Consider the following 27,266-nt stretch of genomic DNA (forward strand, 5'->3'; position numbering starts at 1 on the left):
CTCATTCGTGTCTTCTTTAACCCGTTTTTATCGTCTTGGATAAACGCTACGAAAACGTTACGTATCTCTTTTGTGCTACCTGGGTAGTCCTGCTGCGTATGCCATCGTCTCATCGCAATGCTTCCACTATGCGCCCTTAAGAAACACGCCCGCCAGGCGTGCATGGAGGACCCACTTGCCTCTCGCGTGAGGGGCAGGAAGAACGACCAAATGCCCCCGGGGCTCCTGGGTTCTCCTTTCTTTGAGACCGCCACCAGACCAGCCGTCATGTAGGGCAAAGTGAAGTCGATCACCCGCTCGCGGGGCTCGGTGATGGTCAGGTCGGCTAGCGCCAGGTCAGCTTTCTGCGAACCGGTGTCGTAAGACGTCACGGACAAAGAGGCATGGCAGCAGTGTCATCATGTGAAAGAAGACCGTAAGTCTGATTTGTTTGTTTGTTTTTTGACAATGTTATTACACTGTACGGCGAAATGCTGGACGCAGTTATGTCTGCCACCCTTACCTTTAATTATTGCGAGCGCTTTGAGCAGCGCGTCTTCGATATATAGGTCGAAAATTACGGGGCAGTCAGAAGTTGGCGCTACCGTTCTTTAGGCTAAAGGAACAAGAAACACAAATACATGGATTGTCCTACTAATTTTTGTAAATGGTTCAGTATAGATTTTCCAAGTCGTGACCAATTTCGTTTATGAGTGCTATTGACAATATCTGCCGCCTAGGCTCAAGCATACGCTTGTCATATACAGGTCGTAGCGGCTTTCTGTAGTATGAATGACACGGCGGTGTAAATGTGAAAGAAATCTCGGGCCAAATTCACAGAACCTCTGGTTCGTAAGTTCTCTTTTCCTTTGGCCGGCCACCTTCGCTCATAGCAAGTCCAGCAGCAGGACTGGCTGGAATTTTCTCTTACGAGCAATCCTAGCGTAATAACTCTTTGTGAATACGGCTGTTGGTGCCGAATTCACAAATTTTACTGTTTGTAAGTACTCTTTGCGTCTGGGCAATGACCTTCACTAAAAATATGTCCACCATTACAACTGGCTAGCGTCTGTGCTGACGAACAGCCTTTAGAGCAAGCACTTCTTTTGAAAACGGGCAATAATGTGTCGGAACCACTGCCGAGGTTTTACGGCGAAGTCTAAACAGCGCTTACTAGGTTGTGGCGACATCTTTGATATCTGAAAAGGACCATGCAGTATAAGAGGCCAAACATTTGATTGGGCATACACTCAGAGATGGCGCTACTATCCCTGAAATGTTGCACTATTGATTGTATGGTTCGATATGGCCTCCGACGTTCTACGACGGGGGCCCCACAGCACTCTCGGAGGACACACATATAAAAACAAGCTCTCAGCGCACCCGCGCTGTGCCGCCACCAAACCAGAACTTTTCCGGCAACCTGTGCGCCGCGGCTTGCTCATATGGCGCGAAATTGGAGCTTTAGCTTGTCCGCAAACTTCTTACCATTTACGGATTACCTGTTACCGGAGCCGTTGACGGCAGTAGGAAAGCTGGTAGCGGCATCGTGTGAAGCTCTATCCAACTACAGTGCGTTCGAAACATTTTTGACTTGCATGAGTGTTCGTGTCGAAGGGAAAGCAAAAAGGGGACATCATATTACCAATTCGGCCACTGGCAACTACTTACGCCCGCAGTCAAATAGAATATGACAGGTCCCTGCGGTATTAGCATTGTGTGCTCTGTGGTTAAACTCGGTATCATAAGATGTCTTTTAACAGCCTCGCTGCTGAGTGCAGCTCTCCGGTTACCCGGTAATCCGCAAGGTTTGCGGACAAGCTAAATGCATCGGTCATCGCATCATCGTTGACGCACAAGGGTAGTTCGTAGTTGCTGTAACCCACAACGAGCAATTGCCTGCGGTTGCACTTTCATCGAAGTGATATCGCAGTAGTGCAAATACAAAGTGAGCAGTGCAAATTGCAAAAGAAGAAAGAACGATAACTTTCGTCCGAAGCCAGGCTCAAAGCTATGATCATCATAGCCTCAAACAAGAAGCCAATCCCACTAATTTACCCATTCGGGTGAGCGATCGATTTTAAAGAATGTTTAATTAAACAATTATTTTAAACACTTTTGCGTTTTTAAAAGTTATGCTATGAGCCGCAATATATATATATATATATATATTATTCTCGAGATTCTTCGTACAGAATGCATGCTTCAAACTTTTTAAAACGATTACATAAAATATTCCTACGCACTTGATGAGTTGTGTATGCAGGCCCCGCTCATCGTATATATCGGGATATATTTCAACCACAGTAGGATTACGGCGGAATTTTCACGGATCCATCCGTTATTTAGGCACATCAACAAGTACTTCGGAAATCTTTATTACGCAATGCCATATGTTCGCTTTGATGCGATGCCAATATGCTTCGAGCCGCATAATAAGGGGTTCGGACATGCTTATACTATCCAATAGGCGTCTTTTATGCGTACTCCGTGCACTCAATAGATGGTTGCGCAGTGGCATGCAGGTTGTACTTACGCCGGCTATCACTTCTCCAATCATTCCGTCCCAGTGTCCCGAATCGTTTTGAGAGCCCCGTTTTCCGTCCGGCACAACGTGGAGCTCGTACTTGAAGTCCATTTCCGCTGACAGCTTGTCAAGCAGGTCGACGCAGAAACCACTGTAGACATTCTTTCCGTCCACTACCTCTACCATCATGAACGGACTCACCTGCGTTTAAGAGAAGCGTCGATTGAAAGGCGTGCAGGCACAGCAGGAAGCACAAGCTGAGTCACCAATGGCGACAATCCTGGAACGCCGGCCTATACAGTCGTCATACCACGAGTCGGTCAAGACGCTCTTGAATTTTACATATGGGGAGACTATAATTGTACCAGTCGTTCCTCACCTTTTCTATTTTATTTGCCGCCTTTGCTTCATATTGCAGGGCAGTGAACCAGAAACTCTCCCGCTTGACCTCCCAGCGTTTCCCGTCCCAGTTTTCTCTCTCTCTCTCCCACAAACATTGCTGCTTCTAAACTTCAGGTGCAATGTTAGGCTAGGTTAGATTAGGTTAGGCTAGGTTACGTTACTTTCTGGCAGTGAAGAAATGTAGCCCAATGAGATCTGTTACGGCTATGTATTTCCTATGTAAAAAAAGAATGCTAACACTTTGGATTCCCCACAGTGTTTCCTCACCAAGTACCCCACAAAACAACTTGATAGCCATAATTGAGCGGTAATACGAACCCGCAATACGTTTTCTATCAACTGGGAGACGATCAACACGACCCGCGAGAAATTCTATTTTCGTCTAATTTTCGATCCCGCAATACCAGTTACAGATGAACAGAAATTTGTGTGGGAAAGGTCTTGAGGAGGACGAACAGTGTGGAAAGTGATCACTGCTGACATGAAAAAAAAAGAAATAAAAATGAAGATCATCGAGTGGTGTAGCCAGGAATTTAGGCGTGGAATGGTTCAGCCGCATACGGATAAGTTCCGACGCGGATGCCTGGTGTAGGGCCTTTTAAATTACTCATTCTGTAGTGCGGAGATAAATGAGGCCGCCTCTAATGGAGGTGTCGTGTACTTCTGCTCCAGATTGGGCTTCACAGCAACGCACTTCCGCCTGTGCTTGGCGGTCGATACAGAGTTATCGTCGCACGCTGAACTTTCAGGCCTTCGACCGCGGCTCTAACGCGTTCGCAGTTCTGACCGAACTTTCATCGGCACTTTGTCTAGGACGATTAGTTTTGGCCCAGCGATCGAACACCGCGATCAGCAATCCGTCACCGGCATTTCCTGTGGGACACTCTCCGTTTAAGCTGGCTGCTCGTTTGTCAGTTTGCGTCAAACGCGCTTGCGGTATACACTCTTTGAGGCGCGCAATTATCGGTCGCGACATCCGAGATATTCAGGCGGTTCCATTTGCCGCCCCCCTAGTTGTGGTATCTTCGACCTGTCAGTTCAGAGAGCCCTGGAAATGCTACGAAAGATCACGTAGGGCACCTATTAGGCTTAAATGTTTTTTAATAGTGGATCTGCTTCAGTATGGATAATGAAGCCTGACCGAGTACGGCATTAAGCGATAACTTAATGCCCAGCCGGGCTCTCTGATAGGAGTATTCGGGCATATATATATATATATATATATATATATATATATATATATATATATATATATATATATATATATATATATATATATATATATATATATGTGTGTGTGTGTGTGTGTGTGTGTGTGTGTGTGTGTGTGTGTGTGTGTGTGTGTGTGTGTGTGTGTGTGTGTGTGTGTGTGTGAACGAAAAGAAAGGGGTTAACCGAGGGGCCCGAGGGACCAACAAACACTTACACCAAGGACAAATTACTTGTGCTTAATAAATAGAACAAAGAAACGATAAATTAATCGAAATAAAAGTGGATGAAAAAACAACTTGCCGCAGGTGGGGAACGATCTGGTGGCGCCTGCGGCAGGAAGGATCTTTCACATCCGCCGCGAAGGTTTGTGAGTTGTGGCTCTGGCTAACACTCCCAGGGTTCAACTAGGAAACGTAAATACCCAAGGAAGTGGATGGGGAAACGGGCCACGGTAGCTCAATTGGTAGAGCATCGCACGCGAAATGCGAAGGTTGTGGGATCGTTCCCCATTTGCGGCAAGTAGCTTTATCCTTCACTTTCATTTTCACCCGGTATTGCACTCTAGTGCTATACCGGGCCGACCCGTGGCGCAGGTGAAGCAGGCGTTAAGCCCACTCCATACGTGGGCCGATTCTGAAGATCGTGCAATACAGTGCAATACCGGGCCGAACCGTGGCGGAGGTGAAGCAGGCGTTAAGCCCACTCCATACGGTCGGCCGATTCTGAAGATCGTGAAATACAGTGCAATACCGGGCCGACCCGTGGCGGTGGTGAACCAGGCGTTAAGCCCAATCCATACGTGGGCCGTTCCCGAAGATAGTGCAATACAGGGTTGACTCGCGGCGTAAGTGAATCAGGTGTTAAGCCCAATCCATACGTGGGCCGATCCCGAAGATAGTGCAATGCCGGACCGACCCAAGGCGTATGTGAAGCAGGCGTTAAGCCATCTCCATAGGTGGGCCGATCCCGAAGATGGTGCAATACCGGGCTAAACCATGGCTGAGGTGAAGGAGGCGTTAAGCCCTCTCCATACGTGGGCCGATCCCGAAGATAGTACAAAAGCGGGCCGACCAGCGGTGGAGGCGAAGCAGGCGTTATAAGCCCTTTCCATACGTGAGCCGATCCTGAAGATAGTGCAATATCGAGCAGGCCCCCGGCGGAGGAGCACTTCACCATTAAGGGGCCTTCATACACAGCTTCGCTGGTGACGTATCTTCACTTTTTCATCCACTTTCATTGCCATTGATTTATCATGTCTTTAATTGAATTACTAAGCGTAATTAATTTATATATATATATATATATATATATATATATATATATATATATATATATATATATATATATATACACATATAGGGACGTATTCTTGTTTATTTTTCTCGAGTGACCTCTTTTTCACGAGCAAACAAAGGTTAACCGTTATCGCTCAGCGCAAGACGCGCCTGCATGTATCGGAAGTTTCTCGAATGTTGTCGGTGGTTCTATCCATTCTCGGTTGTCGCCGAACCTTGTGTAATCTGAATATATGCGTGACGCGAATTGTGTGGTACTTTCTGGAAGACACGCAGGCTCCAGCGATTATTCTGGAACTTTCTATGACTGGTGTATTATAAGAGAGAGACAATCAGCTTTTGTGCTGAGCCCTTAGTGACGGTTGGTGCGCGCTGGCACCAGATGGGGTGGAACCTTCTTCTCAGGTCCCATATGCGTCCAGCAGTTCCTGGCCCCTAGCCGCCAGCGCGAGCTGGGTCGGTAGGTCGGGGCTGGACAAGCCGACCCACTTGCCCCGCACATCATGTTTCTACAATCGACGACTGTATTCGCCGCTATCGTTGCGTTTTGAGTGTAACTTGCTTTAGTGGGCACAGGTTCGCCCAATAAGAAATCGTCGCTCCCTCAAGTCCGTGAAGATGGTCGAATAGCGAAACTGTGTTAGTACGAGTGTTACATCATGCAAGTCAAACTTCGTTGGCAGTCTATATTGTAAATCTTTTGCTTCACCTTATCTTCGCTTCTGCGTGCTTCGCGTCGTGAGCATGCTGTAGGAGGGCTTTCTTTCTTTCTTTCTGTCTTTTTTTTTTGCGGCATCTCTGGCGTCTGGCATTAGGCATCTCTGGCGGTCAGCTCGTGGTCGGCCTTACGATGACAAGCCCGTTCACGAGCCAACTATCGCTGGCGCTCACGGTAGGCAGCTTTTTCCTCAGGAGCACGCACCACTCGTGGTCTTCCTGTAGTTGTCGCCGGGATGGAATCTGCGGAGCCACTAATCCAAAGCTCCATACATTGGGCGCAAGGCCCACCATTGAAGGTGCGGACGCTACAATCGTGTTGACGATTGGTTTCATTGGTTTGACGAGTAATGTGGCTCTCGGCCCTTCTTGCTGGCACAAGAAGTGCCAGCGTTCCTATAGTATCACGTTTCAATCGCTGGGCACTATTCGTTGGCCGCAAACCGCCAGCGTAGCATTTGTTCCTTTCGCGGCAGGGTGGAATTAATCGTCGATAAATTCGATGCCGATTTGGCACGATCGCCGAAAATGCAACGTGTGACAACCGTATAAGATTCGCGTATAAGATAGCATTCTCACAGGGCGAGAGGGGTCACTCCTACCCCCTTTCCCCCTGTTGAGCTCTTCTTTTCCTCTCCCGCTAGGTCACGGGGCCGCTTTTTAACGAAGTCCGACAACGGTGGCACAGGGTCCGCCTAAACAGCTGCGACTGTTTCCTTGGCTTGGCAACTGTCTCCTTGACAACATGACAATATGTATGTGTGAACGAGAAGCAAGGAACCCGAGGAGCCCGATTGCTTTAGGTATATATACCTCTCGTTTATACATACATACATACATACATACATACATACATACATACATACATACATACATACATACATACATACATACATACATACATACATACATACATACATACATACATGCATGCATGCATGCATACATACATACATACATACATACATACATACATACATACATACATACATACATACATACATACATACATACATACATACATACATGCATGCATGCATGCATGCATGCATGCATGCATGCATGCATACATACATACATACATACATACATACATACATACATACATACATACATACATACATACATACATACATACATACATACATACATACATACATACATACATACATACATACATACATACATACATACATACATAAACATAGAAATTGAATATAGAAATAAGGAAAGAGAAAAGGAAGTATGAAATGACAGATCTCAACGAATGTAGTAAAAGAGTTGCAAATAATAGAATACAAGCGTAGGAAGAGAAAAAAATGCCATTCCAGATTGCGCCATGAGAAGTGTGTTAAAAATAGAATAAATAACGTCCACTCTCTTGTGACACGTAACCAATGAACAAGGAACCACACAAATTGTAAGTAAAGTAAGGAGCGAGCGGTAAGCCTGGTCATTTACGTTAGCACCACACATTAAAGAAAAAGCACCCCACCATGGTCCAAATTTCTAAAATAATATTTGAACATCAACACGCCAGTCATATTACCGGGCAAGTCATTTACACCGAGCTCTCTCATCGACGTCGAAATCAGTACACGTGGCAGCATTGCGTGAGCACACCTGCGTGGGTACACATCGAAGGGACCTTGCGTTCCACCTAGCTTGCTCTCCTGGGCCTTTGTGTCGAAGCTTTCACACGTGCTGATAATTAGCCGAGATGTATTGCGCTGTCTCAAAAACGTCGAAAACAAGGATTGTGCAAAATGAAACCGAAAGGTGCAGATGGCGTGAAATAGGTATCGCCATTGGGGACGAGTAACGCTTATCTGTCGGGTGCAACCAACATCTCTCTTCCCCTTGTCACAGTCGTTGAGCCCGTCCGTGACGCTCGTGGATGAGGTAAGGCAGGCAATATGTATATGAAAAACCATAACTCCGCACTACGGACTGAGCTAAACTAAAGCTTATTCTCCCTCTCCTTAGCAATGATGGCTAAGGTACTGCACGTATTTGCCGCTTGCGGTTTTGTGGTGAAGTGTGCACATAGATCTAGGTATCTGCAAATTTGTGTGCGCAGCGAGCTTACGTACTTCTAAATGAAATCGTTACAAGCGTTTGGCCAATCACGGAGTGCTCTCGCATCTGGGAGGGGAAACGCCTCTACAGGATACTTAACCTCCCCTCCTCTTTACGAATGTAACCTAATCGACGGAAGGGGTTACCTTATTTAGAAGTTAACACAGAAGAGGTGTTATTAGGAGCTTCTTAACGCCAATAAAATGTCCCACTCGTATGATGCCACTTACGGCGACCGATAGGACCCGCAGTACTTCGTCCTCATCTTCGTCAGTATCCACCTCGTCCTCGGTGATGTTCAAGCCAGTAGTAGGCGACCAAGTTCCAATCTAAAAATATAGTAGAGCACTCAGTGGGATGCAGATAACAAAGAGCACAGCAAACAATGGGCGAGTGATTGAAATTACGATAATTAGTTACATGTTTCCGTGGAAGAAATATTGCCTTACAGTCGCAAGAAAATTTCTCCCTGGCACCAGTTCTTCAAACAAATTCTGCTTAGTGCAGTTTTGATCAAGCACCAAATTGGGTACAGGCAGAAAAAAAGAACATGTCAAAATTCATACCTCTACAAAATTACCTTCGTACGCCAAGTACAGCGTCTTTATTTTTGTTGTTCTTGTAGTTGTTACGACTTACAGAATCACTACAATGTTTTCCCTAGTTTCTCTCAGAAAAAACGTGAGAACATTTGAATACCTTCTTTTTTTTCGAACCTTTACAAGAAAGTAGTTGCTGCTTCAGTAAAGAGTTCGTAGGCGACCGTACAACCCAAAAAAATCAATTTTCGTTTCTTTCACCGGCGTTCACATATTTTTCTCGTGTTTCAATGTGTTGAACTCCTAAGTCGTCGAGTATCATGAAGTATTTTTCACTTATGCGGGAATGTTATCTGTTGCTGCGCAAATTGCTCAGTTCTGATGAACCAACACAATCATAGCAGTTTGCGTGCTTTAATCCTGTAATGCTTTCATAAACGACTGCTATCACAAGAAAAGCAAAACTGTACATACCTCCTCCAATCCATCCAGTCCGAGTTCGGTCACATAAAGCTTAACGTCGGTCCTAACGCCTTTGTTGTCAAGTTTTACCATACCCGTAAGTCCGTCAAACTGGACCTGGAATTTCGAAATAGAAAATCATCTACAGCTTCATGATCACAGCGCACTGTATTTTTGCACTTTCTCTACTTGATTAAAAATAAGAAAAGAAAAGAAAAAAAAAAGAAACAGAAGCTTACCAGAAACACTGGCATAGTATACCGAAAGTTGTGTGATTGTAATAAGCCGTCTTTTGCAGAGACATATCCATGAGTGTAAGATATTGCGCAAAATTAATGTGGTGACGCCGAGAATCGTAGTACCGGACATTCGTTTCCATGCGAATGTATGGCAACTGATTGCGATTATGCAATATTCAGGCTGTTAACGAAGCGAAGCTATGCCAATGCCACGTTGTTGTGGTCTAAAGAACTGGCTCACAATCGCCCAGGACATGCGTTTAAATCGCGAACGAGATTAAGAACTTTCTTCCCTCCCAATTGCTTTTTTGCTCTGCGAGACCAGCAGACATCGCTGACAGCACACTCTGGCATACCAAGCAGAGACAACAGATTCGAGGAACAAAATGAATGAAATCTACGTTATGGCATCAAGACTTCACCATTTAAATATGAGACATTATCTGCGCTGAGGCGTGAACGTTATTTAGCATTTCAGCCTGTCTAAGTAGGACTGCCGAGGACATCGCGGAAGAAGTTAAACGCCCGGAGCATTCCAGCAATATGAACATAGAGGGCCAAAGACTGAAGAGCCATGACCTTCATCGGTGCATAGGAAAGCGAATTAATTTTGATTCGTCTGGCCTGGCACGCTCCTTTACTTTATCTGGCGCGTACGTATCTTTGTACAATCTCTGCGACTATCTGATAAAAGACATCCTCCAATGTAAAAAGAAACCCTACATCCAGGTGCCAGTGAATCGAATTAGTCTGCCGCTTCAACAGTGGTTAGAGGCCGCGCGTACGGGCGTATCTGGGGCAGACGTTTTTTTCAAGCCACAAGCCTGTTTACCTTTTTCATCACTGCGATGAGTTCGTCAGTGTTGTTGTCGTCCGAAACTGTGTCCTCTCTGCAGTCAAGTGCTGGAAACGCTGCGTCCTTCCCGCCATTCCATTCGATGAGGCTCAGCGCGAAAAGCTTCACCGCGTCGTATAGCATGGCAGCGTCAGTCTGCAGAGAGTTCGAAAAGACGTTCGCGAAATCAACATTCAGCTACATTCCAACAACATTATCTTTTTTAACGACGCTGTGACGTGAAACCACGACAGATTGAAAGGAGGTCTAATCCCCTCTTCTTTTTTATTGAAATGAAAATAAAAGAAAGAGACGTAGCCACCTTATAATGGTGACGGCTACTCCTTTTTTAATAGCGGGAACAACAATATAAGAAATATCTAAGAAAATGAAAAGAAATAATTTCATACGGTTGGAAATCCACAGCACACAGTCCCATACACCCATGAACATAACAATATAAACGTCAAATAGAAGTTGCACCACAGTCAGTTCGTGAACAAAGTCACAAACATATATATATACACTTATCGCAGTCTACATCACCGCCGTTTGTGTGTTTGTGACTGTGTTTACGAACTCATTGTGCTGCAACTTCTATTTGACTTTATGTATGTATATATATATATATATATATATATATATATATATATATATATATATATATATATATATATATATATATATATATATACGAGAAGAAAGAGGGTTAACCGAGGGGCCCGATTTGTATTAGTCATATCATGAGAAGCCAACAAACACTGACACCAAGGACAACATACGGGACATTACTTGTCCTTAATAAATGAAATAAAGAAATGATAAATTAATGAAAATTAAAGTGGATGAAAAACAACTTGCCGCAGGTGGGAACCGAACGCACAACCTTCGAATTTCGCGTGAGATGCTCTACCAATTGAGCTACCGCGGCGCTGTTTCCCCATCCACTTTCTTGGGTATTTATGCGCCCTAGTAGAACCCTGGGAGTGTTAAGCCAGTGCCACCACTCACAGACCTTGGCGGCGGACGTGGAACGTCCTTTTTGCCGCAGGCGTCACGAGAACGTGATCTTTTTGGGTGAAGGCAACTGGTCAATAAACCCACATATGCTGCCTGAAGGCATCAATGTAGCCGGATGCGAGACCCTCGTTATGGAAGACATCCACTTTAATTTCCATTAATTTATCATTTTCTTATTTCATTTATGAAGCACAAGTAATTTCCCCTATGTTGTCCTTGGTGTCAGTGTTTGTTGGCTTCTTATGATATATATATATATATATATATATATATATATATATATATATATATATATATATATATATATATATATATATATATATATATATATATATGAATGCTTGCTTCACATTTATTTTTTATAGTATCTGTCAGCTGTATTAATTCATCTAACTAACGCTATGAACGGGAGACCCATATAAAACCCTAGCGTGGGCGGCGCTGGTTTTTTTGTTTTTTTTTTATTGACCTTGTGCACTGCCCTTTTCATTGTTTATTTAAGCAACCACAGAGCACAAGCAACAAGCTTTAACGTCTGCATTTGTAAATACTAAACCATCTGTCTAACCCTAGTTTGGCGCATGGATAGCTTTACTAAAATTTTTAGGTGCAAGTGAAACAAATGTGACACTCTCAATTCAGTTTTTGTTTTTTTCTGGTACTTTTGCTGCCGATATTTACGAAAACTCAGGTAGTGAATCTCTACTTCTGACGCAGAACCGTAGAAAGCAAATGGGTCATTCGGTTTCTTTTTTTATCTTTTTTTAGGCACTGGGCGTATGCCCAGGAACGGGAGTAGAACCTGAGTATTCAGTGAGCAATTGGAAAGCAAAAGAATCCATGGTTGACTAAGCACTTGAGAAAATGAGGCATACTGGGAACAAAAGAAAGCCGGTGGATTAATAAAAATTAAATAGTGTGAGCAAGAGAACGAGAGAGTGAAGGTGTGTGAAGTAAGTGAATGCGGATTTATTACTAAAGTGTGAGGAGTTTAGTTGGTTGGGCAGTGATTGCGCACATGTACTGAGTGAGTGAGTGAGTGAGTGAGTGAGTGAGTGAGTGAGTGAGTGAGTGAGTGAGTGAGTGAGTGAGTGAGTGAGTGAGTGAGTGAGTGAGTGAGCGAGCGAGCGAGCGAGCGAGCGAGTGAGTGAGTGAGTGAGTGAGTGAGTGAGTGAGTGAGTGAGTGAGTGAGTGAGTGAGTGAGTGAGTGAGTGAGTGAGTGAGTGAGTGAGTGAGTGAGTGAACGGGTAGGCAGTCGGGCATGCGGGCAAGAGAGCGAGTCGGTCAGTCATTCATAGGGCATTCAACAATACAGCTGACATAAAAAAAATGCATCACGGAATGCTGCAGTGCACGGAGAATGAGCGAATTAAAGGACAATGATATGATTAAGCAGGTTATCGAAAAAGTGACTCAGAAAAAGAAACCGGCGAAGCTGTGTTATGCGCCCCCAGGGCCAGTGATTAAACGAGTGCCCATGATCGTATACACTAGTTAAAGCGGGCTTCCACGCGAGCACCACAACACTGCGTTCGCCGGCTTCCGCGTGGGGATCGAATCCCCGCTGAGATATTGTCCCGGTGACATGCTCTGGTCGCAGAGAAACCAGCGTTCAAAGCTGCAACAGCTGCGGTTGACTGAGCCCAGCCAGCGCAGCCTCGCGATTCTTGAAAGTTTAGTCGATCCCCTTTTCACGTTGGAGGGGAGAAATCAATAAACCATTCGAACGAAACGCAGCCGTTATTTAGCACCGCTCCGCGCCTCCACATTCGCCCGAGCTTTCATCCAAATACACAGCCTGTCATGTTTGCCTGTGTGTTTCCGCTCCGTTTTCTTGGATGTGAAGTGAGTTGCAGCAGATGCGAATGATAAAAAAAAAATTTAATACCTTCAGAAAAAAGCATCCGTTCATTCCCGAAGAATGGGCAGTGATATCACTTCCAGGTGCTCTGCTCAATCGTTTCAAGGAAAACATTGTACCCAGTCCGACAGCTATTGGGCGATCAGGGGCGATTAAATGTTTATAGGCGCGCAAGGGCTGCCTAGGTTGCACCTCTCACGGCTGTTTCAAATCGAAACATCCTCAGTCTTTGGGCGGGCAAACGCGTAAATCGATGGAGTGGAAGTCTCCTACAGCTTCGATATAAACGCTTTAGTGGGAACACCGCGTTTCTATGTGGTGTTTGGGCGGGTGGTTGTGGCATTTTTACTGGCGAACAATCCCGCGAACTAGTACACGTATATAAAATAAATAGAAGTACCAATACTGTAATTATACGGCATTGAAAGATAACGATAACAATAAATCAATAAAGGTCCTTATCTTTATATGTTATTTATCTTTTTCGAAGTCTGTTCTATTAAGAGATAGGTTAAAACAATTACACGTTGTTGACGCCAGCCTATCATGCGTGTGTTTGAGAGAAAGCATGCATTATCTCGCTGACCGGCCATGGATTCTACTTCATAAGAAATACGTCACATTTAGGAGAACAAAGCGATGTTATTTGCTGCAGAATTCGCTGCATTTAGAAAAACGGGGTCGTTAGTTTTATGGCTCACTCACACCAACATGATATCATTGCGTAAATTGATTGTCTTAAGACTTCTCAGACAAAAAAGGAATAAAAGTAATGTAGGATATGCAGCGGATGACCGTTAAGTAGTACTTTGAATGGAAGACTTTCGGACACTGACTTCACGGAAATAGATGATTTGCACTAGTCGCCAACTGCCATGTTGATTGCATTCACTTTTAAGCTACTCTATCAGGTGCGCAGGCTGAAAAACTTCAATCGCCGTTGTTACCTTCAGGAGCTGAAGCCCTATATTTTGTGCTTCCATGTTCTTCTTTTTCTTTCTCTTTTGAAAACTGAGTCCATCAAAGAAATATTTGTTGTCAACAATAAATATCATTTTCGCTTTTAACCACAACTGTTACGTTCAAGTAGCCTCAGCTTTTGCAGTAAAAAAGAAAAGCGATTGCATTTCAAATGTGTTTTATTTTCATTGTTGACTTCTCAGTGAGGTTTCGTTATTTTCCTATAGAAATTGCGAGTATTTTCATTCACCCCATAGACTTGTATTGAACGAAGAGCATTTTTGTAAAAAGATATGTCCTAAGATAATGTATGGAAGTGGGCGTAAAATTGCTATTTAAATAGATTGAAGAGGCTTTGTAGTTCATGTTATTCGTGAAAAAAAATATGTTTATCTCCATAAGCCAGTTCATTAAACCGTTCATATAGTAGTAAACACCATGAAACGATCACGGAGAGCTTTATGTTAGGCCTCGAGAATATGATCTAATGGGAATGCAGCACCTTTAAGCTACGCAGCTGTGAGAGTGTAAAATCGTTTTATCTCTTCCTTTTCACACCAACACGCAAACCCACGCACGATCAAGGGCACACGCATCCACGCATGCGCACACGCACACATACGCGTGCGCGCGGATTTCCCTCATCATCTTATCTTTATATCAAAGACCCTATCAAAATGTCGCGGAAGTAGCACCGGCAGTCACCACCACGACTCCTGCAAACTCATTTCCGTGTTGTTTGTTTTCTTGTCGTTAATATTTTTTTTCCTTGCGTACTTTCTTTGCGCAGCGATTCCTGCACGGAACTCAATTACGGAATACTCGCGCGAGAAAGCGCCTGCGTATAATCTCGGTCTTTCCAGTGTCCTCGCTGCCAGCGACGCCGAGTGTCCTTAATTTCGGCTCGGATCATTACTCCCGCGGCCAGGCTGGGCCAAAGCTCGAGAGAAGCGCGAAGTCGAGTACCGGCCGGGCTATGCGCCGCGGCGTGCAATTTGGGGACGTTCGCAAGGATGGCATCTCGCCGTGGTCGCGCAGCGTGCGACGCGTAGTGGCATTCATCACGGAAGGTCAAGTAAACCGCCGGGACTCGGACCGTTCCGTGGCCCCGACTTCCCGCACTGTGTGGCTGCGCGCACCAATTTCTCAGACTTCGTGCCTTTATTGTTGAGTGAAATGGGGCAAGTTAGGCTTGTTGGCGTCTCGGAAAGTGAGTGAGTGAGTGAGTGAGTGAGTGAGTGAGTGAGTGAGTGAGTGAGTGAGTGAGTGAGTGAGTGAGTGAGTGAGTGAGTGAGTGAGTGAGTGAGCGAGCGAGCGAGCGAGCGAGCGAACGGATAAGTGGGCGGATGATTAGAAAGGCAAGTACTGTATACGGTGGGCGTGCGAGAGAGCGAGCAAGCGAATTGTCGCATTGCTCGGTGACTGACTGACTAAGTGAGTGAGTGAGTGAGTGAGTGAGTGAGTGAGTGAGTGAGTGAGTGAGTGAGTGAGTGAGTGAGTGAGTGAGTGAGTGAGTGAGTGAGTGAGTGAGTGAGTGAGTGAGTGAGTGAGTGAGTGAGTGAGTGAGTGAGTGAGTGAGTGAGTGAGTGAGTGAGTGAGTGAGTGAGTGAGTGAGTGAGTGAGTGAGTGAGTGAGTGAGTGAGTGAGTGAGTGAGTGAGTGAGTGAGTGAGTGAGTGAGTGGACTTTGCAGAAAACTTTTCGAAATTTAAAAAAATAAGTTTTTTAGACATGGACATTTTGCCACCTGCACTCCCCTCTACATGAATAAAATTGAAATCGTAGACAACATCCAGTCCTCTGTGTCACTTGTGATGACGTCATTTAGGAATGCACAGCGCTTCCACTACACGCCACACGTTGCGAAAAGGCACAAGTGGGCGGAAGGTCGGTAACTCAGCGCTTTTAATGCAGGGGGTGTTGGCCTTTCTGTATGACGCGATATCAAGTGACCCGCACACGCACTCCGAGTATGGGTAGCTGTCTCAGGTCCTCGAGTATTCTCTCGGAAAACCAGAGAGAAGGAGAGGAAATAAAGTTAGCACATTGGGGGGGGGGGGGGGGGGACGTTCACCTGTACGAAAATTCTCATCGCTGTTGTATTGTGTACCATTGCTGAGGACTTCCTTTTTAATTATTTTCTTCGCTTCAAGCACAGACTCATCGGTTTCGTCACGCCTGTCGACATCATCACTGAAACACATTCGTTCCATTACGTTCTACATAATTGATACAGACATCAATGCGCAGTATGAGAAACCCAGTACTCACTCATCCTCGCAAAGCAGCATCGGCCCTCCAGATGCAAACCTCTATGGCAATCAAGCATCACGTTCCGCAAAATTGGATATCAGGTCGCGGCGGCTACCCCCGATTATATACACTTTCCATTCTTTATATTTCTTTACGTCGCGTCTCACTCAACGTAATCACCGACACTCAGCAACCTCCGCTGGTGTTCATGGTTGACCAGATCGAGAGCAGGACAAGCGCAGAAGTAAGAGCAGATAGAAAAAAAAAAGATCGCGCTAGTATAGAGAGGGGATGCGTCTGAATAATTAGGGGCTAAGGAGAAGCCAGATCCCGTTTTACGAGCGTTTTTACGAGGACCGACACGGCGGGCAGCTGACAACGCGATCCTGCAATATGTTGGCGCTAATATATCACCTCCGCACTTATATGTATATACTTTCTTTTTCCTTAGTATTGCTGCCTCTGTACCCTTTCCTAGATATCCCGCCTAAGTGCGCCCTCCACAGCGCGCCTTTATGGGCCGTTTCCCTCTCCATACACACTATGGGTGCGACTTTTCTCGGTTCGATCTTTCTGTATTGCCTTCGCTATACATTTCATTTTCGGCCAGGTCGCCCAGCCGCGCTGCGTAAAAAAAGACACGGTCTCGCCGCCTGCGCTGCGCCGTGGCCCTGGAGATGACCGCTCTCTTCGGAGTCGACGCTGCGTTTTGTGTATGTACCTACACAAACACAGAAACTGCGTGGAATCGCTGTGGATAAGGGCGTCGTCGGTTGCCGCAGCCTAATTCTTTATTTAGCGCGAAGAACGAAGTGAATGTTACATCTGCTCTCAAGTCTCCATTCTTTTTTATCTCGGCGTCTTCACACAAAGTTGCCGAACATTTCGCTCACTAGCCGGCGTTCTGAATGGGTAGTTTTCTTTTCTCTTTGTTTTTTTTTTCAGAAATAAATTTATGACCCCTGTGTAGCGACGGCTCGGTGCGCGGTTGCGCGTCCGCTTTCTCGCGAAGACGAAATCGTAAATACGAGATTTTGGAAGCCCTTTCGCTGGCTGCTTCAAGATCGTCCGCCCGTCGGCGTGCTTCTCCGCAGGGCTGGCTGCGCATGAGAGCATTGCAGCTGCTGACCGCAGCGTTCCTGAGACGAATAACCAACAACAGCGCGTATCTTAATAGAGACGGATGAATTCCGCCACTTGATACTGCTCGGTCAGTTATTACGATGGCGATTATCCTCAAACAGGGCCAGTACCCGGAATAAGATTTCGATCGAAAATTGCGTGGTTGTAGTAAACTGAAGATATTATAATATTTACAGGAAGAAACGTTATCCTTCTCTATTCCTCTTCGTCGATTGTTCTCTCAGGAGATAAACGTAATTCACCTAATTCACTGATGTCTACTTGTGTGTGCGCACTGGCGCAACCAAGGCGCTCTCATGTACCGATGTATGCAAGCTAAAGCGCTTACCTTTAACGCGGAGTTTTTTCTAAGCGTGCGCACTTCAATATTTCGCCAGAAGAATTCCTATTGTGCGCTTTTGCTTTTATGTTCGAGTCAAAGTTGTTGTTGTTGTTGTTGTTGTTGTTGTTGTTGTTGTTGTTGTTGTTGTTGTTGTTGTTGTTGTTGTTGTTGTTGTTGTTGTTGTTGTTGTTGTTGTTGTTGTGAGTGGCCCAGGCACATACCCACAGTGGGGGATTGGCCATGAATCGGGTGGTTAAATTAGGTGCATAAAACAATAATAATAACAAGGGAGTTAACAATTTGAACATTGGATTTTAAAAGTAAACGTTTTGTGTTTGCAGGAAAAAATAATCAGAAGAAAACCGTGTATAAGAAAGAGGGGAAAATTAATAATAGATAAGAAGTAAAGAAAGCTATGTTGGGGAGAGAGAACGATCAGTCTAACATGGAAATCGATTGGTTTAAATGAGGTAATTTTGGATTGTCAAGCAAACGTTTCTGTGACCGAACCCAATAATGGAGGCTCCAACAGATAGGATTACAGGCACTGATAAATTTAGACCAATATTTCGAAGCGGGATTTCAAGTAGTCGTTTTCTTATAATAGAACAACGCCTGCAAGACGACAAGAAATGGTCTATTGTCTCCGCTTCGCCACAGAATGAGCATAATGGTGAGGGTACCGGACCAGACCTGTGGAGATAGAAGTTCAGCGCAGGTATACGGCAGCGAAGCCTCGTGATGGACACTTCAATTTTCTGTGTTCGGCAAAAATCTATGTGCCAAGGGTATAGGAGACGTCGGTAATTCACAGAGTTGGTAATTGCGGAGCCTGATACTGCCTGCATAATGACACTCCTGCGAAATCTAACAGCAGTAACATGAGCAGTCACAGGGGCAATAAGGGAGAATCGGGTCACTTATCGATGCCTTGGCTAGAGAGTCTTCAATTTCATTTATAATTAGTCTTTTATGGCCAGGCACCCAAATCAAACACACGCTTCTCAAGTACCCAAGTACCAATGATTTAAACGTCCTCATCACGCGATAATCACGAGAAGCAGTAAGGGATGAGCATAATGATAACGAATCAGTGACTATCCCGGCTAACGTAATTGATGGTCCTAATTTGCGTAATGCCAACACCAAGGCCATGAATTCGGCTAAAAATATTGGTATGAAATCTGGCAGCCGAAGAGAAAATGTCCGATCAAGAATCGGGGAAAATATTCCTACACCTGACTTTTCTTCAAAGGGCAGATAGAGGCTGCTTTATCTTCGTCTTCTTTGCCATCTTGGTACCTTGCAAAACCCACTTCTGCTATGACCTTCGGAATAAATAAATAAATATTTGATCCATTGCAGTTTTGCTTCCTTTTTTCTCTTAAGGCCAAAATTAGTGCTTCTCGATCACTTGTCGCCTCCCCTGTCGTTATTCTAATGAGATGGTGTCCAGAGGTACGATTACGGAGGTACCAAAGAAACAAGTAACTAAATAAATAAAGGAATCACAGTGTCCTAATAGGTACGGTGATTATCCAATAGGGTTCTCTTGGTGCTTTGCTCCAGTTTGGTGCTGAGGCATAAACAATCATTATTTCCGTTGCACCGCAGGGCGAGAATCTACAAGCCAGTCACTTCATTCATGCCCGTATGCGTCTTGGCGTTACTTACAGACAGCTTGAGGGGGAACTTCACGTGGTCGTCGTCATCTCCCTCGTAGTCTTCTTCCTCCTCCTCTCCTTCCCCAGCCGCCGCCACGGTAGGCTGGGGTGCGTTCTCCGCCTCGAGTGCGTCGACCTTCTTGACAAGCACTGCAGCCACGGGATCATCCACGTCTACAATTCTCAGCGCCGTGATGTTGGCCTTGCTGTAGATGAAGTCGCTCAGGTCGGCCATGTGAAAGTCCTGCGCGACGGTTTGCAACGCTGTGAGCATTTCTTTGCCACAGCGTGGCAGCCAAGTTTACTCAAATACGGTTTCCGTGATGAACTCCATAACAAGCAAGAAAACAAACAAACAAACAAACAAACAAATGTAAACAAATGTATCTGAAACATCGCTTGCATTGTGCGATTATACTTATTACGAGCAACTCCAAAAAGACCTCGCCAACAACTCTGCCAGTGACAAGAGATGGTCTCAGGCCCTACGACGAGGCTAATGGGGCTGATAAAGTTGTCTTCTGATAGTATTTCAAATTGTGGCAATGACGACGTCGTTACTCTCTGCGTAGCACTAAAGGATTGACTGGGTGGATCGATTGTACGCTGTTAAAGGAATCCTTACGCTAGCGAACCATTTTACTATCACTTGTGGTACATTAACATTCATGACGCAGTGAATATTGGCGTCAAGTGCCTTCTCAACGCTGCCCCCCCAGTTGTCTTCTCATTTCACGCACTTCTTTATATCCCGAGCGCTATAACCTAATCTTGACGGTATATCAGCAATGCGAATCAGACGTGTTAGCTGAGGTGCGCCCTAATTCCTTTCACTATTTCTTTAGTCTTTAAAGACAGGTTCTGCGCACTTCGCGTCCCGTAGCCAGCACCAGCTATAGCACCGTCGAATGCTTGCTTTTTGACTCACTGCCCTGAGCATACGTTTCGGCATTATGGCATCTACACAGGTTTACTTATCAGTAAAACAGTCTAATGAATAAATAACGGCGCCTGAAAATGAGAGGGAGAGAAGTAGGACTGCAGAGTGTGTTTTCCTTTCGTCGTTTTACCTTTAGGTCCATTCTTCACCCTGCAATTCCTTTCTAAGGGTGCCAACCTAATTATTACAGCTCAGTACAGTGCGAGGAGGCTGATTAACCCATCTTATGAAGGGGTCCGTGCTTCATAACAAAAGTTCACTTGTCGACCGATTGGGACCTCTGCCGAAAAGCCACACTTGGATCGAGTGGACCAATCGCGGTCTGACAGCGTCCTCTCTTCCCCAAAAGTGGCCTCGTGCTTGCCCCCTTTTCACAATAAAGGGGCTTTCAATCGATCCGATAGCGTCCCCGATTCGCGTCCCGTCACGGGGCTCACCAGGCAGCGAAACAGGTAGCTGTAGTCATCGTTGAGCATATCGATCTGGAGTGCTTGCATGAGGAACGGTTCGGTGTCCTCCTCCTCGATGGCGACGAAGACGTGCGTGTGGCCGTCCTCGCGCACGCGCTTGAGCACGTCGCGGAAGGAGTCCGTCGAGTTGCGCGCGTAGTGGTCCGCGTCGATGTCGGCCTCGCGGAGCTCCTCCAGCAGGCCCTTCATCTCGGCTACTTCTGCGAAAGCGAATGGCCCAGTGAGGCTGACGAAAGGGAAAGGGACTAAGAAAAGACGATTGATTGATTGATTGATTGATTGATTGATTGATTGATTGATTGATTGATTGATTGATTGATTGATTGATTGATTGATTGATTGATTGATTGATTGATTGATTTAACGTCCCAAAGCAATAGATAGACACCGTGAGGGAGTGCTACGCATTAGCTTTGGCCGACTGGGGGAGGGTGCCATGCCACACAGCTTCAAGGCGGCTAAGGAGATGAAAATAAAAGAATATTGAGGCAAGGTGCGAGGTAGGGAGGCACTAGCCCTGCGTGCATATGGAGCTGCCCATCGCGCCCACGCTTTGTCACCGAATCTAGCTTAGCTTAAAAGGTTGTAGCAATGCCCGCGCTCATTTGTGACCTTTCAGGCAACGCATGAGGTCTCGGTCCAAGGATATCTGTGCTTGAAATTTTTCTAGTGTCTGGAAGGCTTAAAATAGGGCGAAGCAGTAACCGTCTGGGGTGAGACGGTTTTTTAACGTGCACCTCAATCTAATAACGAGCCTTCCTTTTTCTTTCTTTCTTTTTATTTATTTGCATTTCGCCCCATCGAAATGTGGCTGCCGAACGAAACCCATGATTTCGCGTTCAGCAGCAGAGCATGATAGCCACATAGCCACCACGGCTGGTGGCTGAGAGATAAACTTGTCGGTGGCTTCGGGTTGAGCACTTGGCATGGCTATAGTGTTAGCACTGCATAGTTGATCCGCGCCACCACCACCTTTCAGCTACGCACGCAGGATCTAATTATCTCGCAAATAAGTAAAATTGCATAAGTGCCACCTCGGCAGCAAACTCGTGCCGTCAAAACGCGCCTTCAGTTCGCGGCGTCTTTTGTGCCCACGTGCTGAGAAAAAGATTTATGTAATAGCGCGAATATCGCCTTAATTCCGCATGGATGCCCAGAAACCCTTAGATAACGCTTGTTGCGCGTTTTCTCACTGCTCTTGATCTTGTTCGCCGTATCCCTAAATGTAATAAATTATGCCGCAGTTCGCCTGAAACAAACAACATATCCTTCTCACTTTTAGTTTACTTTCGACGTCCTTCGCTCGGCACTTATCGGCTGCGACGCATATCATATATTCATGACTAGCTAAATTCCTCTTGCATAACTCCTTAAATAGCTTCTTGAAGTCCCTCTATCAAAATGAGGTCGCGTTGCCGTTATTATATTCAATAAAGGCAATCAGTCTACCAATGAAGAGGAAAAGAGAATATATTTTTTTAAATGATATAAGGAGATTTTGGCACACAAATACGGCGCCGGCTACTCTTTGCCTCTTCAATACGTGGTGTTTGCAATAAATAGTTGCAACATTCAACATGTAAGAATATAAAAAATAGTTACAACAAAGTTGCGTTGTCACATGCAAGGAAAAATTAAAACACGAGATTAGAAAGACGCTCCCAAAGCGATAGTACGAGCAACGGTGTCACATAACAAATAAACGCTCAAGCAACGATGCTAACAACAATAATATGGCAAATACAACTTGACCGTAAAAATATACAATCCCATATAGACAATTACATTTTTATTCAATTAGGGGGAAACGATAAAAGAATTTAGAGGCATAATGACCAGAAAGAAGATCACGAAGGGCTGGGGTAGGGAGTACGGTTCATATTTTGGCTCGTGTCAACGAAGGATAGTTTTTTTACATTTTTTTTTTGTCGTGAAAAATTCGGAAAACACAGGATTTCACCAAAGTCCCAACTCCAGAACTCTAAGTAAATTTGTAATAGTGTTTCGTGCTCTAACATGGATGCGTGCCAATAAAAATATCTACAGGAATAAATTATGGTTCGGGCAACATTGCCAGAAGTTCAGGTAATAATACATCTCTCTATTGGTGGCAATTCACGAGTACTATTAAAGAAGTTTTGACAAGCAGCGCTAGCGTTAGCTCCCGAACAAAACGCACGCACACATAAAGACGTGCGTAAAAAGGATTATAATAATGTGGTCGTTAAGTTTTTAATTCATTTGTTTCGAAGAATATAATGATTGTATCATGTTAACACACTCCTGTGGTTTCCGCGCATTTTTTTTTTGCTTTTGTACTGTTTGTAATTCAATATTCAAATGATGTCGGCTAATAATTATAATGTGAGTTAAGTGAACACTTTGACATGATGTTTGAGTTGCTGCATGAGTTGACTCGTATTTTGAGAGTTTCTTTCTTTTCATCGTCAGTAAAAGGATTCCAAATTTTGTTGGACTTACATGAGAAGTTGAACGAACCTAGCATAGCTTGTTCTGACGGGCGGAAATCGCAGTTGATTTTGATAATGATGTCAATGTCTTACTGCACTTCGGTGCTGCAAATGTAAGGCTAGATAACATGACATATTATTATAAATATCCGGTGTGATTGTGGAAATGCGTGGTTTGATGCTCTGGCAGACTATCTAATGTTCACTAGAGCAGAGCCAAACCCGACATAGTCGTACCTACTTGTATGTAAGCTAAAGCATTGCGACGTGTTTTGCGGGAATCGAAGTAGCATTAGTGTAGTGCGATGAGTGAGACCCTGAACGGAACAGGGATACTGTAAACGGCAATGGACGCAGCCGTCGTGTAGATATGAAAGAGTATTTCAAGAGTATTTGCAGTTTAGTTTATATGGCAACAGACTGTTTTGGCATTTCTTGAGATACCCTTGCTTCGCGTGTGCTTTCTCCATTTAGCGGAAATCTAATAATGCGAAACAACACCTCCGTGTGGGGTATCAGACAACGAGTAGTACGTGCTGCTTCTCGTTTGTAGTCCAGTTACAGCCGTAGTGGAAGCGAACTGCACATTTGCTTTTCAGTGGCTACTTGTCATGCATGGCAATACTTTTACCTCACTCTTCTTAATCAAAAAGGACACTAACGAGTAAAGTAATTTGAACTGTATTAGAAAACGAATGCCTCTTACAATACTAAAAAATAAAAGTCACTTTGGCCGAGATAAGAATCTTCATAAGCCAGAGCAGACAAGAACGAAACACGGGCAGTGACGCCACCTTGAACTTCTCGCACCAAGCCACCATGATGTCATAAATTTCGACAGTGTCTGCCCAGGCATAGTTACTCCTCACCGACAAAGATTAACTACACCGTATGTGCTAAAGGAGCCAAAGAATGAGGTTTGAAAGTTTCAAGAACGTTTACTCATCCAGAAAAAGCCCAAATATGGAAAAGAAGCTTTAGAAAGCGTGACATCACAGCGACGTAACGGTACGGTTGTTTAGATGCAAAGCGATGCTCCTATCTACAAAAAAAGAAGAAAGATAAAATAAAAAGCTCTTATGCTAGGATTGTTCGCAAAAGAAAATTTCAGCCAATCCCTATGCTGGACACATCGTTAGGAAAAGCGGCTGGCAATGGCAAAGAACACTTGCTAAGGAGAAGCTTTGTAAAATCGACCCCGGAACATGTAACCTTGATTTTCTTTTTTTATAGACCGGCTATAGTTGGTGAAAGAACACTTCATTAGCGCAAACAAATTTAGTATTTTTTTTTTTTGGTGTGTGTTCCTTTATTTCACTTTAGAGCACAGGGCCCTAAGTTATACCTCATTTTTGTCTCTCTCTAGCACCGAACTATTTCTAGCTGTTATTTACTGGGCGATATTTGTGGCTTACTGCAACTGACGCACATCATTTGTATTTTTTTTTCTCCCAGCATTAGCCACCGACACTTTAAATAAATAGCCCTCTTGCGCTGGTGCCTAGGCTGTACTTTAGCTCCGAGAGAAAAATAAGAGGCGCTGACTGCAACGTGTACTTCTTTCTTTTTCTGCCAAGTTCTCGTGGTTATTACGGCCCTTGAATGCAAACTTTATCTATACAAATGCCTAGCGTGGCCGAATCCTGCGTCTCACTGAAAAAGCCCGCTATGAATAAATGACTTTAAATCAAAAAGTTTTCAATCCGCCCCACCACATAGGCTGCTGGCGCTATATTTAACGCAACGACCCCCGTTTCTGTCAATGCGAACCAGTTTATTGCATTACATCGCTGCAGAATAAGGCTCCGCCGTTTGCTTGCCACTATTCTCTATATTTCATGTTTGTCGCTCTCTTTCTCTCTCTCTCTCTCTCTCTCTCTCTCTTTGATTTTTTTCTTTCCTTTTCCTTTTTTTCTTATTTGCCGTAGCCAGCGCTTGAAAGCAAACACGCTCACATTACTCGTTCGCACAGAGTACGAAAGATGGCCTGAGATCATTTTTCTGCCCATCATTTCGAAACAAGACAGACCGTCAGAGAGGACTTAGTTGGGGATTCCGCGAAAAAAAAAAAAACTTTTTTGGTGAGTTGAAAAGCGTCGACTGTAAAGCCTACAAAAAAATAAAAGAATGAGTGCTCGCCAACCTCAACCATAGTAGCCCCGAAGAAGACGTTGGGCAAGCGCGCCGATAAGCCCCAATGCTCTGGTGATGGCTTCACGCGCGCCAGTTCCCGTCGGCGCGCTTGCGTAACGCTCACGCGGCTTAACAGAGGCCTCGCAATGCGCCCTTTGAGCGCAGCTGAAAGCGTTCGGAGCAGTTTCGCCCCAGACCTTGCAGTAACTGTCGATCGGGCCGCAGAATGGCGCCAGTACGAAACTTTACTGGGCATCGCGCTCGAATTACCGCTCGCAGCTTACGGTGGGCCCACGGCTACGACGTACTGGTGCTCAGTGCAAGGTCGCGACGACTGCCGCATTCCAATGGCAGTTGCGCGCAAGAACGGGAATACGCCCACTTATGCCGGGGGTTTAGCTAGCCGCGCTTCTGTGCAGGGGATTCTGATGTGCTCACTCAGTATGCTAAGCGAAGAAAAAGAGCAGGTTACGGAGCATTCTGAGTGCTGAGTTCACTGAGTGCCAACATTGCGAAAGCTCGCGATGTTGGAAGCAGACTTCGCGACATCCTTATGTAGGGCAGTACTAACTGCATGGTTTCCAACTGGAAATATCTGGAAGCAGCGTGATGCTGACTGCTTTACTAATAGCCAAATTAGAAATTTTTGCTACAGAAGTACAGAGGGAAAAGCCACCGAAAAGAAAATGTTACCGCGTGCCAGCGATGACACACACTTGCACATGAAAACAATATTTAAAAGAGAAAGATATAAAGAACAAACACGAGTCTCTATCCATAAATCTGACCTAACACACTGAATTAACGTTCGTACTAATGTAGAAGTATTTCACGGCAATAAAAGCTGTTCTTTCATGGCCTACAACGGGACGCTATGCAAGTATAGCTCTCAGTAACGACCGGTTTGTGCGCCCTTAGTTTGTAAGCTAGAAGCCGCCCTTATATAACGTCAGCACAACACCACTTTGACTAAACGACTTCGTCCTCCGCCGAGCATGCGCGTTAAATTTTAAAAAGAAATTGATTCGTGATGAGACAATGAAGCGATAGCGGACACATGTGCATGGTTTCTGCAATCCGTGTCAGCTTGGCCAGAAGATACACGCTTGGAATCGTAGTTACTGGGTCTGTAGTAGAGAGCATGAATCTTCTGGCTCATGGAGAGAGAGATGCGTGCTTTATTGATGTGTTGGAGAGGTTAGCCTGGCTGATGGCCTGACCTGCTACTCCACGTTCTATGCGATGATTGTGGAACCATCACACCTTAGACCTTGCTTGGAGAGTTTTCACAATATGTGCCTGACATCACGATAGAAAAATGTAATAGGAGGTCAACTGACCACGAACGAGTTCGCACAAGTAGAAACACCTCCTTTCCGCTGATGAGCGAAACACAGAATCCAGTGTTTCGCTTGGCATGTCAATTTATGTTCTGGCGAATGCTTGCCGCGCTTTCATTTCCTGCTGATGAACGTAAATGTGTGATATATAGCGAAATTCGCTCGGAGTGCGTAAGAAATCTACCTGTGAGCCGTTAGTGTGTTAATGCTTGACTTCGCAGCGGGAAGAAATTCACAGGAGGGGTTCAGCAGTCTATTTGGTCGCGAAAGTGTCGCACAAAAGGGAAGACCGCCGTCTACTGTATGGTGCTTGATAGACCATTCTGTGCACCTTACAGTTCCAGAAATTGCGGAGAATGCCAGCTTGTTCTCAGCACCTCTGAGGAAGGTCACATTTATTGTCTG

General features: G+C 45.0%; 1 protein-coding gene across 1 annotated transcript in view; it reads right to left on the bottom strand.

Moving 5' to 3' along the window:
* LOC142585538 (glutamate receptor ionotropic, kainate 2-like) overlaps positions 1 to 27,266 on the bottom strand; it is a 112,709-nt gene that overhangs the window by 48,134 nt on the left and 37,309 nt on the right. The window contains exons 4-10 of the mRNA XM_075696354.1: positions 20,885 to 21,117; positions 19,518 to 19,751; positions 10,284 to 10,442; positions 9,225 to 9,329; positions 8,442 to 8,540; positions 2,516 to 2,707; positions 180 to 344 (exon numbers count right to left, since the gene is read on the bottom strand). Coding sequence (XP_075552469.1) covers positions 180 to 344; positions 2,516 to 2,707; positions 8,442 to 8,540; positions 9,225 to 9,329; positions 10,284 to 10,442; positions 19,518 to 19,751; positions 20,885 to 21,117 — 1,187 coding nt within the window. The remainder of the gene's footprint in view (positions 1 to 179; positions 345 to 2,515; positions 2,708 to 8,441; positions 8,541 to 9,224; positions 9,330 to 10,283; positions 10,443 to 19,517; positions 19,752 to 20,884; positions 21,118 to 27,266) is intronic.

The sequence above is a fragment of the Dermacentor variabilis genome, chromosome 6 (assembly GCF_050947875.1).
Source record: "Dermacentor variabilis isolate Ectoservices chromosome 6, ASM5094787v1, whole genome shotgun sequence".
NCBI lineage: Eukaryota > Metazoa > Arthropoda > Arachnida > Ixodida > Ixodidae > Dermacentor > Dermacentor variabilis.